At 46.0% G+C, this 16,286-nt stretch overlaps 1 protein-coding gene across 2 annotated transcripts in view; it reads right to left on the bottom strand.

The window, feature by feature from the left end:
• The window catches only part of LOC115164447 (oxysterol-binding protein 2), a 74,799-nt gene that overhangs the window by 21,497 nt on the left and 37,016 nt on the right, over nucleotides 1–16,286 (bottom strand). The window contains exon 3 of one of the 2 annotated variants that reach the window (XM_029716926.1): nucleotides 13,530–13,547. The exons of the other annotated variant lie outside the window; for it this stretch is intronic. Coding sequence (XP_029572786.1) covers nucleotides 13,530–13,547 — 18 coding nt within the window. The remainder of the gene's footprint in view (nucleotides 1–13,529; nucleotides 13,548–16,286) is intronic. 2 annotated transcript variants of the gene reach the window in all.

Raw genomic sequence — 16,286 nt, 5'->3', positions numbered from 1 at the left:
GCCTGGACTTTGGAGCCTTGGAAACCAGCCTCTACAGCTCTGGCAGGTTATTGAGTAGACAGGAGGGTCTTTCACATTTCTGAAAGGAGCGGAGATTCTCTCAACATGAGGAGCAAGGGGTTGTTGATTTAGCCTAGAATCAATCCAGAAGTATCAGGAAACATACCATCACCCCAGGTTCCAGGTAGACATGTGAGAATGATGTTAAATTGACAGTTACATTCAGATAATTTCTGAAGGTATTTCAGCTTTTCTTCGACCACCCTTATCCTCTCTTAGCTTCCTGTCCCTACTACTTGTTTTCTTTATTTTGGTCTCACTCTCCCTTCTTAACAAACTATTCCAGAATCTACATACTTTTCTGTCTGTCTGTCCTCTTCTGTTCTTCCTCTCTTAGTCTTCTCCTCCTGATCTTTATCTCTGGTATATCAGGGAGTAATCATGCACAGCCTAGCCCTAGAATGTCCAAAGCATGTCACTTGGTGTGAAAGTGTCCATTTAGCTTGCAGAGGAAGATGTCACATAGGCAATTACACTTCCACACTCCCACTAGCAACATGGCAGCTCATTCTGACCTCACAGAGGAAGTGACCAAACCTACTGATAAACACATTTACAACATGTACGCCGGAGACGCCAAAAACCAGCAGCCCTCACATGCACACGTTACTGACAACAAAGCCTGGAAGGCGCTGTTACCCCGTTTCTACTTCTACATAGAGACAGGCAGCAGCACCATAAGCAGTGAGAACCAGGCAGTAAGTGTATTAAAGCGACTCAGTTTCAGTCACAGGCCATTGGGCTGTATGTCTGCTGACAGTCTGGAGCCTTGGCAATTACCACAATCTGATCTGACAGAATGACATGCTACCAACAGACGGTCTCCTCAAATAATAACAAGAAATGGCAACCACAACAAAAGGCAATCATGACAAACCAACATATGACTAGTCACAAAATCGACAACAAAAATAACTCTGCTCCTAACTGTTTGGTAGTGTTAAAGAGACTGAACAATGACAACCCGTCTCTCTTCGAGCTGATCAATTGTACTCCAGTAATCCCTAAAGATGGGAAGACAAACCCTCCTATTTGTAAGAGGAGACGTCCAGGGAGAGGGAGGAGAGAAAAGAGAGGAGGCAGGGTGAGGAAACACAAGACAGGAAAAGAAAGACGAAGGCTCTCACCATGTCTGCACCCTTGGACCGCCATCTTCACCCAGTGGGCGGTGACCAGTGAGCAGGCAGAACCAGTTTAGACACACAGCGACTGACTGTGCAGACCAGGTGATGTAATGCGTGAGCTTGCTGAATGGCCACGCTGTGTGCAGAAGCACAGAGAGACAAAACTGTCCAGCCAGAGGAAAAGACAAAACCAGGCAGAGCTAGACAGTCCAGCCCAGCACCAACAGTGACAATGACTGGAACCCAGAATAACCCTCCCCATGACAATCTCCCAGACCTGGAATTGAATTAGCCTACAGTTAGAGTAGTTAGCTCAGTTAGGGCAGGAGGCACCACGGAGACGGAAGGGGAATAATAGGTCTGTGTTTGGTGAAGCATGACTATGGAGAGACTGACCACCTACTATAGGATAGCCTATATAATACTATAGGATACAGCAGGGTAGAGCGGGGAAAAGAGTGAGGTAGAGAACCATGATGGATGTCCTATGCTCCCAAGGGGGCACAGAGGATAAGGCCTAAGTCAAGTAAGTCAGGTTTGAGCAGAGACATCTTGTGGAGGGGAAAGTTGGCAGAGCAGAGACATCCCCCCAGGTAGGAGGAAGGGGATTAATATAGCCCCTAGAATCCAACACCGAAGAAACACTCCAACATCAACACCATCCCATCCTCCTCTCTTTATGGGGAAGCAGGGTATGCCTTGGCACTGGCCATGGTTGGGGAATGGCATGGCATGGCTGCCACGACAGCAATGTCTGCGGTCCTGATCCACGATGTTAAGTGCCTTTGGAAAGTATTCAGACCCCTTGACTTTTTCCACATTTTGTTACGTTACAGCCTTATTCTAAAATGGATTAAATACAAAAAATTCCTTAGCAATCTACACACAACACCCCATAAAGACAAAGTGAAAACAGGTTTTTCAACATTTTTGCAAATGTATTACAAATAAAAAACAGAAATACCTTATTTACATAAGTATTCAGCCCCTTTGCTATGAAACTCGAAATTGAGCTCAGGGGCATCCAGTTTCCATTGATCATCCTTGATATGTTTCTACAACTTGATTGGAGTCCACCTGTGGTAAATTAAATTGATTGGACATGATTTGGAAAGGCACACACCTGTCTATATAAGGTCCCACAGTTGACAGTGCACAGTGGCCTTCATCATTCTTAAATGGAAGATATTTGGAACCACCAAGACTCTTCCTAGAGCTGGCTGCCAGGCAAAACTGAGCAATCGGAGGAGAAGGGCCTTGGTCACGGTGGTGACAAAGAACCCGATGGTCACTCTGACAGAGCTATAGAGTTCCTCTGTGGAGATGGAAGACACTTTCAGAAGGACAACCATCTTTGCAGCACTCCAACAATCAGGCCTTTATGGTAGAGTGGCCAGACGGAAGCCACTCTTCAGTAAAAGGCACATGACAGTATGTTTTGGCAAACTCCAAGGGAGTTTGCCAAAAGGCACCTAAAGACTCTCAGACCATGAGAAACAAGATTCTCTGATCTGATGAAACCAAGATTGAACTCTTTGGCCTGAATGCCAATCGTCACGTCTGGATTAAAACCTGGCACCATCCCTACCGTGAAGCATGGTGGTGGCAGCATCATGCTGTGGGGATGTTTTTCAGCAGCAGGGACTGGGAGACTAGTCAGGATCGAGGCAAATATAAACAGAGCAAAGTACAGAGAGATTCTTGATGAAAACCCGCTCCAGAGCGCTCAGGATCTCGGACTGGGGGCGAAGGTTCACCTTCCAACAGGACAACAACCCTAAGCACACAGCCAAGACAGTGCAGGAATAGCTTCGGGACAAGTCTCTGAATGTCCTTGAGAGATTCAGCTAGAGCCCGGACTTGAACATCTCTGGAGAGACCTGAAAATAGCTGTGCAGCAACGCTCCCCATCCAACCTGACAGAGCTTGAGAGGATCTGCAAAGACGAATGGGAGAAACTCCCAAAATACAGGTGTGCCAGGCTTGTAGCGTCATACCCAAGAATACTCGATGCTGTAATCGCTGCCAAAGATGCTTCAACAAAGTACTGAGTAAAGGGTCTGAATACTTATGTAAATGTGATATTTCCATTTTTTTTATCTTTACAAACTAGCAAAAAAACTGTTTTTGCTTTGTCATTATGGGGTATTGTGCGTAGATTGATGAGGAAAAAAACTATTTAATCAATTTTAGAATAAGGCTGTAACATAACAAAATGTGGGAAAAGTCAAGGGGTCTGAATACTTTCCGAAGGCACTGTATAAACAGGCTGAAATTACAGCGACACAAGCAGGATAAAGTCAGGATGTCCCAAAGCCCCCCTGGACTGAGAGGCCTGAGTGGGGCTGTAGGGAAGGAATACATAGACCATCAGGAACAGGATATGGCCAGGGTAAGGTCTTAAATCATTTATGAGCAGACAATAAATGTATTAAATCTTAACTGTCCTTGTTGCTATATAGAGAGGATCATTTTAGGTCTAGAGCAATTATTGCTTTGGCGTGATTGTTAGTAAGTCACTGATAACCCTCTATTATTGTCTACCACTTACTAACGGAGGTGTTGGAAAAGCGGGGCTATACGTTTGGGACAAATGGTTTGGGGCATGTAGGTTAGGAACTCTTGAATGTAACAGAAGTTAGGAGCAGGTAAAGTAAAGGAACTCTGCAGCGAAGACTTGCTATCATTATTCACCCTCATTCTGCCAAGGAGTTCACCAGCCAAGTAATGGAACTTAAAAATAATCTGTCACATGCACCAAGAACTAGGCCTATTTGTTTAGTGGAGGATCTGCTTACAGCAGGGTGTCTGCATTACTAATTGCCATTCCGGATCCTCTGGCATGCAATCTGAATCCTGGCATCTCATAATCCCAGTCAAACCACCTTAACATCATTGCCACACTCACCTCACAGCTACTAGGAGAGGCTATACCTGCTGGGAACAGAAACAATGGTTTCATGGGATACAATCCCAGAGGGGTATTACTGGTAGCCTGTTACTTGCTTAATGAGAGCTTTCACACTAGGATGTAGAACTAAGGTTGGAATGTTTCTAGCGATTTCAAAAAAGTGAACTCGTTTTGGTAGTGAGCCAGCGATGAAGGAAAGAGGAAGGAAAGAATCGTTGCCCAGTAAGAATCTCAGCATCATAAAGTAATTATCATGACTTATCATCTATCAAAAATGTAGGCCTGCAGAGGAATTGGTATTGAATATCAAACAAAGGGAAAGGCATTTTAAAAAGGAAGCCAGAACAACTTAAACCGCATTAGATTACAGAATATGAGTGGTTGATCAGCGAACCCATCTAAAATACAAGACACATGGCATGGCTAGCAGCCCCAGGGTACACACAGCATTGTAATGAGTAGGTAATGCTTGCGTATGTGTCTTGGGGTCAGAAAGGGCTTTCTTCTGGCAACCCTTCCAAAGAGCCTGTAGTTGTGGAGGTAGCGTCTAATGGTGCTTTTTGAAACCTGGTGACCCCAAGATGCCACCAAGGCCTGCAATTCTTTCACAGTGATTCTTGGGGATCTTGTTGCTTCTCTCACCATCCTCCTCCCTTTCCTGGGGGCAAAACGAATTTGCATCCTCTAACCATGAGGTTTTCAACTGTTCCATATCTTTAACATTTTTTGAAATAATTGCCCTGACAGAGCTCAGTGGTATATTCAATCGTTTGTGGATCTTCTTGTAGCCATTACCAGATGTATGAAGGTCTACGACCAGCTGTCTCTTTTGAACTGCCAGTTCTTTTGTTTTCTTCATGGTGTTGGATGACAAAGGGATATTGCATGCGTGTTACCTCATTTTTATATCCTAGTGAAACCGGAAGTGATGTAATGGCTCAATATAGTACCTTAAGACTAAGATAAACTTAAATAAATGGAATTTAATTCCTGGTTTAATTTTGGTAGATGTTATTTACAATAATCTTTAAGGGTGCCATTAACTGTGAAACCTTAATTTGGAGGACATTGATTTTGAATTAAATCAACAAAGGATTTTGCTGGGTTCCACTGAAACATTAATAAAGTACTGTATTTCTCACATGTTGGTATTTTGAGTTTCTCTCTATAAATATATTGTTTATATTTTTTAAAGTAGTGTTTGTGCATTGCCAGTCAGGGGTGCCAGTCATTTTGGAGCCCACTGTATCTGACTAGGTTGCCCCAACCTCAAACCTCCCATTCCCTACACATCCTTTTTAGCATGCAAAGTGCTCATTTATCCCTTCCCTGGTCTGTCCATCTCTGGTCTGACAGAGAGAGAGTGAGATAGGGAGTGAGATAGGGAGAGAGAGACCGATGGCCGTGTAATTGGCAGAGTGATGCGGTACTATCACTCTGACAGGTAATAATGAGATGATAATTATTAACAGATCATCATGATAAAAATAATGTCTTCGGTGCATAAATCAGATAAAAGCTAATGATACAGTTCCAAATAACATTTGAAGCGACCCTAATTGGTATTCAATGCAGTGTTTTTTTTAGAGAACCCATTACAATGATCCCACTTCAGAAATCCTATCAGAGCCCAGCTCCACTCAGCTGCATGTATACCAAGTAGAGACTCAAGCTGAAGGGTACTTTACCTCATCCAGCTAAGATCCCAAACCACACGCACACCTGAGGTTACAGGAGGCAGTGGATGGAGAAACGGTGCCTTGGTAGGTAATACGTACTCAAGTAATCTGGAGAGTAGGTTATATTTAGTGCCGACTAGTACCTGTGTAAGTCAGATTCATCACACCACTGGCAGAAAGGAGAAGAGAGAGACAGGAAGCTGAGAGAAACCCTACCTCTTCAAAGAGTATCTCAAATAAGACATCAGTCAACTTTGTTATTGAGGAAAAATTGACTTACTACAATTGTGATATGTGATCGTCACCTAGCCATCTTAAGTTAAATGTAATATTGTTCTTTAGTCATATTGTTCTTTAGTCGTAGTGTTCTTAGTTGAAATGTTTGTTGCTGTTCCTGTCCATTAGTGTTGTGTATTTTGTCATGTTCTATGTTTAGTGTGGGCACCAGGAAGAATAGCTGCTGCTTCAACAGCTAATGGGGATCCGAATAAAAGTCATAAATCATAACTGTAAGTCACACTAGAAACGAGCGTCTGTCAAATGACTCAAATGTAAAACGTAAAATGAGAGAGGGAGTGAGATTGAAAGAGAATAGAGGGATGGGATAGAGAGACAGAGCATCAGAGTGAGTGAATAGATAGATGATAGTGGAGAGAGGATGGATGAAAGGAGTGTGCGAGCGGTGCGTTCTGGGCCTGGGGAGGGACGAGAGTGTAATCCTGAGCAGTAATTGCTAACTGTCTGCTGGGCACCCCTGAGATGCATCGAGTGAAGACAAATGGAGGAGACGGCAGGTTAAACCCAGTAACACAGCGCCCAAATTAGGAACTGTGCAGAGCAACCCATCACCCTCTGCAGTACACTTCTAGTAGAATATTGAACACAATATGAGAACAAACCCAGGGTTTGGTGAGCAAGGGGCCGAGTAACTCACATCTTACAATAGAAGATCAGCAAAAATATTAAAAATAAAACACTGAAAAAAATCTAGATGAACGTTTAGACAGAGGGGTGATATTCTATTTCCTGTCTGGCATAGTGTGGTAGGCTTTCCGAGTTTGTGGATCGATCCACAGCACATTCCGATTGTGTCCCAAATGGCACCCTATTCCCTATATAGTGCACTACTTTTGACCAGAGCACTATAAAGGGTATAGGGGGCCATTTGGGACACAGCCTCAGAGAGCCTCTGAGGGGAAACTGCCCTGTGCTCTGCTTCCCACATACTGGAGGCATGGACATTAATTAGTGTTCCTCCTCCAAATGCAAATTCAGCACCTCAGTGGCACCTGGTCGTCCTCGTGAGAGTGCATGCTGGGAAGGGAATGCGTGGGAGGACTGGACTGGAGACTGGGGACCCACAGTGGTGCTGTAGGGTTCTGCTGCTGCATGATGACAGGGCCAATGACAGACAGCCATTCAAGAGGCCAGAAGGGAAATGCATGCAGAGTGTAGCTGACTGTCAGTTACACTGCATTGTAGGGCACCCACATTAAAAAATATGACAGTTTACTATAGAATACTACAGTACTTACTATATAATTCTGTAGTAAACTGTAGAATACTATACTACACACTGTAGTATCCCTCGATGATGTGTAGTACCTTTAGAATTATGTTGTATACTGTAGAATACTATGGTAAATACTACAGCAGGGGTAGGCAACCCTGGTCCTGGAGTGCCGCAGGCACTTCATGTGTTTGATTTAACCGACCTGAAAGACCAGTGTGTGTTGAATTTATGCAATCACTAAACTTATCAATTAGCTCAGTAGGTCGGGTGTGGTGACTAGTCGGAACAAAATTCTACAGTACCCGGCATTCAAGGAACAGGGTTGCCTAACCCTGTACTAAAGTATTATCCTCAAAAAACGCTATAATAAATACTACAGAAATATCTGCAAAAACACTAGTCTGCAAAAATACATCATTTGAACTATTATTTTAATTTGCATATACCCTGCTCATTCCCCTCCCCCATTTCCCAATTTGTGCCACCCATAAGTGTGAAACCTCCATACCAAGTATAGACCATATTGTGTTCCATACAGGTTATAGAAAAGAGCAGAAGCACTGAACTCTCCATTCAGACTCCTGTCCTACAGTACCTACCTACAGTACCTACCTACCTACCTACCTACCTACCTACCTACCTACAGTACCTACCTACCTACCTACCTACCTACCTACCTACCTACCTACCTACCTACCTACAGTACCTACCTACCTACAGTACCTACCTACAGTACCTACCTACAGTACCTACCTACAGTACCTACCTACCTACCTACCTACCTACCTACAGTACCTACCTACAGTACCTACCTACAGTACCTACCTACAGTACCTACCTACCTACCTACCTACCTACCTACCTACCTACCTACGTACAGGTTATGGAAAATCAGCTCTTTAAGTATTTCTCCAGTAGGTCATGATACCCTGATGAAGACAGCTTAGCTGTCGAAACGTTGGATATTCCATTTTTGCATCTGAGCTCCTAGAGTGTGCGGCTCGCCCTTATTTTCAAGTTTTCTACTCTGCTAGCCAGCACCTCGCCTTAATAGATGTGCGTTTCTTTTTCTTCTAAATACCATTTATACCATAAACCGGTTATTTCATGTAATTAGTGGAAATCGTTAAAAGTAGTCTTTGTGCATAGAGTTGTTAACTTTGCAATCATTGGTTTTTACTTGGCATACATTTAAAGTGAAAAATCGTCTCAGCATCACTCTGTTAACGTGGAATTGCCCTGTACTGACTTCTACATTGTTACTGGTTAGGGTTTTATCTGAGTGTGTAGTAGCCTCAATTGCTATCCATCCGAGTTTCTGAATATTCATCTTACTGACCCATGATCATTCTGTGGATTAGCTTGATAAGTGATAGTGTGCAGCAAAACACCAACTAATTGTACATTCTGATATCTACACATAGCCACACACACTGGGACCATGGGAGAGAGAATATTCCTGCCGGCATATTATACACAGAGGCATGAAAGTGGAAGATAGCCCTCTTCTCCTATTGGTTATGGAAACTGTCTGACACTGGGTAATGTGTGTGTGTGAGCATCTCTCTCTAACCCACCAGAGGCTCTTTAATTCAGGACCAGACATAGGGAGGTGGGCATCAAAACACACACACCTGCTCAGACTATAGTCGGCTCAGACAGGTATTCTGTTTCTTCTAAATCAAAGTGTTCTGAACAGACAGACAGACAGACAGAACGTCGACTGAAGGTGGCGCCTCTCCTCGTTCGGGCGGCGCTCGGCAGTCGTCGTCGCCGGCCTTCTAGCTGCCACCGATCCTCTTTTAATTTTCTTTTGGTGAGGTCTGGTTTTATGTGTGCACCTGTATTGTGTTAGATCGTTAGTGGGGGGGTTATTTAGTCTCTCTGTTTAGGTTTGGGGATTGTGCGGGATTGTTTTTGTCTGGTTTGGTTAGGTTGGGGTTTAGGCATTCCCTCTGCATTGTGTGTGTTAAGGCATACAAGTTTTTCTGGGCTGCGCCCCTACTCTGTTTTCGGGCTCTTACTGTTATTGTATTTTCGCCCTGCCTTACATGTTGTTGGCAGTTTTGGACGGTTGCCTATTAAAACATGTGTTCACGGACCTTGGTCTCCTGCACCTGACTTCACCCCTCCTGCTGCTTTGAGTTCCTGACAGAATCCCGCACCACTAAAATGGAGTCAGCAGGAGCTGAAGCGCCAAAACCATCCATGGAGGAACGGGTTGCCCAACATTCCACTATCCTCCATCGCCTGGGCACCGCCATGGACCAGGTGTTGGCGCGTCTGGAGAGCTGGGACAGAAGCGCTCCCTCCCCCACACCTGCGGCTGCTCAACGGCCTGCGCCCCTACCAGCGCCGACAGCATCCATCCCCAGTGGGGTTAAAATCGCGCCCCCGAGGGAGTACGATAGGACGGCCGCTGGGTGTAAGGGGTTCCTACTCCAGCTGGAGCTGTACCTAGCGACCGTTCGCCCCCCTCCCTCGGGAGAGGAGAGCGTCAGCGTCCTCGTCTCGTGTCTCATGGGTAGAGCCCTGGAATGGGCCAACGCCGTTTGGGACGGTCCGGACTCGGCCAGCGACCACTACCCGGAGTTCACCCGCCGCTTCCGTGCAGTATTCGATCATCCACCGGAGGGTAAAGCAGAGGGTGAGCGATTGTTCCACCTGAGACAGGAGACGAGGAGCGCGCAGGACTTTGCGTTGGAGTTCCGGACCCTGGCCGCTGGAGCAGGGTGGAATGAGAATGCCCTGATTGATCACTACCGCTGTAGTCTGAGGGAGAACATCCGCCGGGAGCTAGCATGTTGGGATACCACCATCACCCTGGACCAGCTCATTGATCTGTCCATCAGACTGGACAACCTGCTGGCCGCCCGCGGGCGTTCGAACCGGGCCCTGTTCATTCCACCTCCCAGCCCTCCTGCTCCAACGCCCATAGAGATAAGGGGGGCTGCAGCCAGGAAGACTGGAGGGGGAGCCTTCTCCTGCACCCATTGTGGTCGCAGAGGGCACACTGCCGACCTGTGCTGGAGAAGCTCGTCCGGGAGTCCAGAGGGCAGGCAGAGCACTCCTTCGACATCTCAGGTGAGTCAGCACCAGCCTCACCCAGATTCCCCTGGATCAGTTGGACCAACCCTTCCCCGTGCACGCCTTAGACAGTCAACCACTTGGGTCAGGGCTGGTCAGGGAGGTCACTGTGCCACTGGTCATGAGAATGCGGGGGGGTCATGAGGAGTGTATTAGTCTCTTCCTCATTGATTCCTTGGCGTTTCCGGTGGTACTCGGGATCCCCTGGCTGGCCAATCACAATCCTAAGATTTCGTGGAGACAGAGGGCTTTTAAGGGGTGGTCGAAGGAGTGCTCGGGCAGATGTATAGGGGTTTCCATCGGTGCGACTACGGTGGAGAGTCCAGACCAAGTCTCTACCGTGCACATTCCCTCAGAATATGCCGATTTGGCTATCGCCTTCAGTAAAACGAAGGCGACTCATTTACCACCTCATCGACGAGGAGATTGTGCGATAGATCTCCAGGTTGACGCTGCACTTCCCAGGAGTCACGTGTATCCCCTGTCTCAGGAGGAGACAGTGGCTATGGAAACATACGTCACTGAGTCCTTGAGGCAGGGATACAGTTGGCCATCCAAATCACCTGTCTCCTCAAGCTTCTTTTTTGTGAAGGACGAGGGTTTGCGTCCGTGCATTGACTATAGAGGTCTAAATTCCATCACGGTGGGCTTCAGTTAACCGCTACCTCTCATCGCCACGGCGGTGGAGTCATTTCATGGGGCACGCTTCTTCACAAAACTGGATCTCAGGAGCGCGTACAATTTGATGCGTATCCGAGAAGGGGACGAGTGGAAAACGGCATTTAGTACCACATCTGGCCATATGAGTACCTCGTCATGCCGTATGGGTTGAAGAATGCTCCAGCAGTCTTCCAATCCTTTGTGGACGAGATTCTCCGGGACCTGCTCGGTCAGGGTGTGGTGGTGTACATCGATGACATTCTGATCTACTCCGCCACACGCACCGCGCATGTGTCTCTAGTGCGCAAAGTGCTTGGGTGACTGTTGGAGCATGACCTGTACGTCAAGGCCGAGAAATGTGAGTTCTCCAAACAAGCCGTCTCTTTTCTGGGGTATCGCATTTCCACATCCGGGGTGGTGATGGAATGTGACCGCATTTCGGCCGTGCGTAATTGGCCGACTCCCACCACGGTGAAGGAGGTGCAGCGGTTCTTGGGGTTTGCCAATTACTACCGGAGGTTTATCCGGGGCTTTGGGCGGGTGGCGGCTCCCATTACCTCACTGATGAAGGGGGGGCCGGTGCGGTTGCGGTGGTCGGCGGAGGCGGACAGGGCCTTTAGTCGGCTGAAGGCTCTGTTTACCGATGCTCCAGTGCTGGCGCATCCGGATCCCTCTTTGCCATTCATAGTGGAGGTGGACACGTCCGAGGCTGGGGAAGGAGCCGTGCTGTCACAGCGCTCGGGCGCGCCCCCGAAGCTTCGCCCCTGTGCTTTCTATTCTAAGAGGCTGAGTCCGGCGGAGCGTAACTATGATGTGGGGGACAGGGAGTTGCTGGCTGTGGTAAGGGCCCTGAAGGTGTGGAGACATTGGCTTGAGGGGCGCGACACCCTTATCTCATCTGGACTGATCACCGTAATCTGGAGTACATCCGGGCGGCGAGGAGACTGAACCCTCGTCAAGCCAGGTGGGCTATGTTCTTTATGAGATTCCAGTTCACGATCTCGTACATACCAGGTTCCCGGAACACTAAGGCTGACGCACTGTCTCGTCTCCACAACACTGAGGAACGGTCCACCGATCCCACTCCCATACTTCCAGCCTCCTGCCTGCTGACACCGGTGGTCTGGGAGGTGGATGCGGACATCGAGCGGGCGCTGCAGTCAGAACCTACTCCCCCTCAATGTCCCGTGGGTCGGAAAAGCGTCTGCTCCCTTTACCCGGTCTTCCTACGGCCCTACAGACCACGGAGGCCCTGTTTACCCACGTCTTCCGGCACTACGGGGTGCCTGAGGACATCGTCTCTGGCCTACAAGCTGCCACCGTTCCTCTTCATTTTCTTTTGGTGAGGTCTGGTTTTGTATGTGCACCTGTATTATGTTAGATCGTTAGTGGGGGGTTATTTAGTCTCTCTGTTTAGGTTTGGGGATTGTTTTTGTCTGGTTTGGTTAGGTTGGGGTTTAGGCATTCCCTCTGCATTGTGTGTGTTAAGGAATACAAGTTTTTCTGGGCTGCGCCCCAACTCTGTTTTCAGGCTCTTACTGTTATTGTATTTTTGCCCTGCCTTACATGTTGTTGGCAGTTTTGGACTGTTTCCTATTAAAACGTGTGTTCACGGACATTGGTCTCCTGCGCCTGACTTCACCCCTCCTGCTGCTTTGAGTGAGACACACAGAGAGAGAGAGAGAGAGAGAGAGAGACACAGACACAGACAGACAGACAGACAGAGAGAGAGAGAGAGACACAGACAGACAGACAGACAGACAGAGAGACACAGACAGACAGACAGACAGACAGACAGACAGACAGAGAGAGACACAGACAGACAGAGAGAGAGAGAGAGAGAGACAGAGACAGACAGAGAGAGAGAGAGAGAGAGAGAGACAGACAGAGAGAGAGAGAGACACACAGACAGACAGAGAGAGAGACACACAGACAGACAGAGAGAGAGAGAGAGAGAAAATAGACACAGACAACGAGAGAGAGAGAGAGAGACACGACAGACAGACAGACAGAGAGAGAGACCCAACAGACAGAGAGTACGAGAGCGAGAGATCCAGAGAGAGAGAGAGAGAGACAGGACGAGACGAGAGAGAGGACAGAGAGAGAGAGAGAGAGAACAGACAGACAATAAGGGAGAATAAAAAAAAAAAAAAAAAAAAAAAAAAAAAAATGCGCCAAGGAAACAAACCCAAAAAAAAAAAAAAAGGGGCATAAGACGAGAGAGAAGAGGAGAGAGAGACCACAGACAGACAAGAGAGAGAGAGGAGAGAGAGAGAGAGAGAGGACAGACAGGGAGAGAGAGAGAGACAGACAGGGAGAGAGAGATAGACAGACAGGGAGAGAGAGAGAGAGACAGACAGACAGACAGACAGACAGACAGACAGACAGACAGACAGACAGACAGACAGACAGACAGACAGACAGACAGACAGACAGACAGACAGACAGACGAGACAGACAAATGCAAAGTCTGTCTGTCTTCCTTCCCACATTACCGTCAGTGTTGTTGGAGCCTGTGAGGAAAGAAACTCTGAATGAAATCAATTCAGTCACAACAGAAGTTCTGAAGCACAAAAAGCAAAAACTCAAATGCACATTTAAAATGCGCAAGGGGCTAGCAACAGTTGATTCAGCTGCAGCTGTCCAGATTTGGACTTACATAACAGGAACATGCTTCACAAAACATTGCCCATAATTACAGCAGTTAGGAAGATGGACTGAATATAACAGGGATCATGGCACCCACATTGGAATTCAGCACAACTTCAGCTGGATCTATAGTAGATGGAAAGCAGCAGGAGCGTTCCACTATTGATCATAATTGATTGTAGTGGCTTCCTTTCCTCTTTACCATAGCCACTGCCCAAGCCTGAAGCGGGGTTGTTTGGTACGCATACAGTCCACACTCAAGGTTTCCAAACAGCCAAACATTCAATGTGATCCAGGGATATGGTGCAACAAAAATGTTTATTCTTCTTATATCTAACAGGAAAATGATTATCCAATCAACTTAAAGCATAGATTACTTGATATGGAAAATACATAATATGACCTGTCTGTATGGTCAAAAAACTATACCGCATCTAGCAAGGACTCCTTCCCCCGAAGGCCCAACTTCCTGCCTTTATCGAAACACACTTACCACAGTACAATGAATGGGCAAGAGGGGGGGGGGGGCAAAAACTAAGTTACACTAACAACAAATGAATATATTTCAATCGTGTAAATATAAATCATAAAGGTATGTACCTAATATTTCATCATATACATTCATATTAAATATATTTACACAAATATACCTGGAGCTCGGTATGTTCAGTCTTTTATACAAATATGTCCGAATCGGCTCTAACATTGACATCCACAGGTTGAGGCGTCTGACACATCCTATACAGATGTGTGTGAACATATAGGATAGGCCTACACACACACACATTCTCTCCTGTTTATGCATGCATGTGGTCACTTCTCTGTTTGCGAGTGTGTGTGTGTGTGTGTGTGTGTGTGTGTAGGGAGAAAACAGGAATGCAGGAGGGGGAGCACCTGCCTCACTCCACTTGTCATTGTATGAAGGAGTTTGGGCGTGTGTGTTTGAGCAGTGTGTGTGAATGTGTGTTTTTGTTTAACTATCCTTGTGGGTACCAAAAGTCCTCACAAGGACAGTAAAACAAGGAAAATTGCCGGTCTCCACAATAACAAATGCTATTTTAGGCTTAGGGGTTAGGTTTAGGGTTACAATTAAGGTTAGGGTAAAAAGGATCGGACCCTTTTTTCAATTTTCGCCTAACATGACATACACAAATCTAAATGCCTGTAGCTCAGGACCTGAAGCAAGGATATGCATATTCTTGATACCATTTGAAAGGAAACACTTTGAAGTTTGTGGAAATGTGAAATTAATGTAGGAGAATAACGCATTAGATCTGGTAAAATATATATTTTTTGTTCCATTATCTTTGAAATGCAAGAGAATGGCCATAATGTACCATTTAGATTTTGACCACTAAACGGCAGCAGTGTATGTGCAAAGTTTTAGACTGATCCAATGAACCATTGTATTTCTGTTCAAAATGTTGTATCAAGACTGCCCAAATGTGCCTAATTGGTTTATTAATACATTTTCATGTTCATAACTGTGCACTCTCCTCAAACAATAGCATGGTATTTTTTCAATGTAATAGCTACTGTAAATTGGACAGTGCAGTTAGATTAACAAGAATTTAAGCTTTCTTCCCATATCAGATATGTCTATGTCCTGGGAAATGTTCTTGTTACTTACAACCTCATGCTAATCACTTTAGCCTTTATTAGCTCAACCGCTCCGCGGGGGGGACACCAATCCCATAGAGGTTTTTAAGGTTAGGGGCGGCAGGTAGCCTAATGGTTAGAGTGTTGGACTAGTAACTGAAAGGTTGCAAGATTGAATCCCTGAGCTGACAAGGTAAAAATCTGCCATTCTGCCCCTGAACAAGGCAGTTAACTCACTGTTCCTATTTGTTCTTAACTGACTTGCCTAGTTAAAAAAAGGTTAGGTTTAGCATTATGGTGGGGTTAGGGAAAATTGGATTTTGGATGGGAATCAATCCACAAGGATAGCAATTAAAAACTCTGTGTGTGTGTGTGTGTGTAAGCTCATCTTCGTGAGTCCTGACATGGCCTCCAAAGTCAACTAGGTGAACAAATAAAGGGAAAAGTAGAGACTACTTAGAGCCCAGGGCAGAGCACACAGCAGTCCTACTAAGCCATCACTACTGCCTCCAGCAGGGAGAGAGAGGTATGGAGGATGGGAGAGAAACATTTTTGATTGTGCAGAAGAGTATACGGTATAAGAGACTGTGACCAAACAAAGGACCAAATGATGACAATGAAAATGAAAAACTTTAACTGACAGAATTGCAACCACAGCTCAACTCACTCAACACATCACTGGAAACAGACTGTAAACTCCAGTGATGTGGGACATGAATGGAGTTCATTCCCATCACTTTCCCTCACATTCACTGACCAAACAAACAATGCTTAGTTACAAAGGCCTGCACTAACAGTCACACACACACACACACACACACACACACACACACACACACACACACACACACACACTCTGGCACACTGCTGACATGGAAAACTAAGAACCAAATATAACCTTGGACTGATACATTTCTGTGCAAAACTTACAATCCCCTAACAATAACTTATTGCATGTTTTTCACACTTACTAATCATAATTAAACCAACCTCCATCAAAATGC

The sequence above is a fragment of the Salmo trutta genome, chromosome 27, assembly GCF_901001165.1.
Source record: "Salmo trutta chromosome 27, fSalTru1.1, whole genome shotgun sequence".
In the NCBI taxonomy this organism is placed as follows: domain Eukaryota; kingdom Metazoa; phylum Chordata; class Actinopteri; order Salmoniformes; family Salmonidae; genus Salmo; species Salmo trutta.
This window is presented reverse-complemented; position numbering and strand designations above follow the sequence as displayed.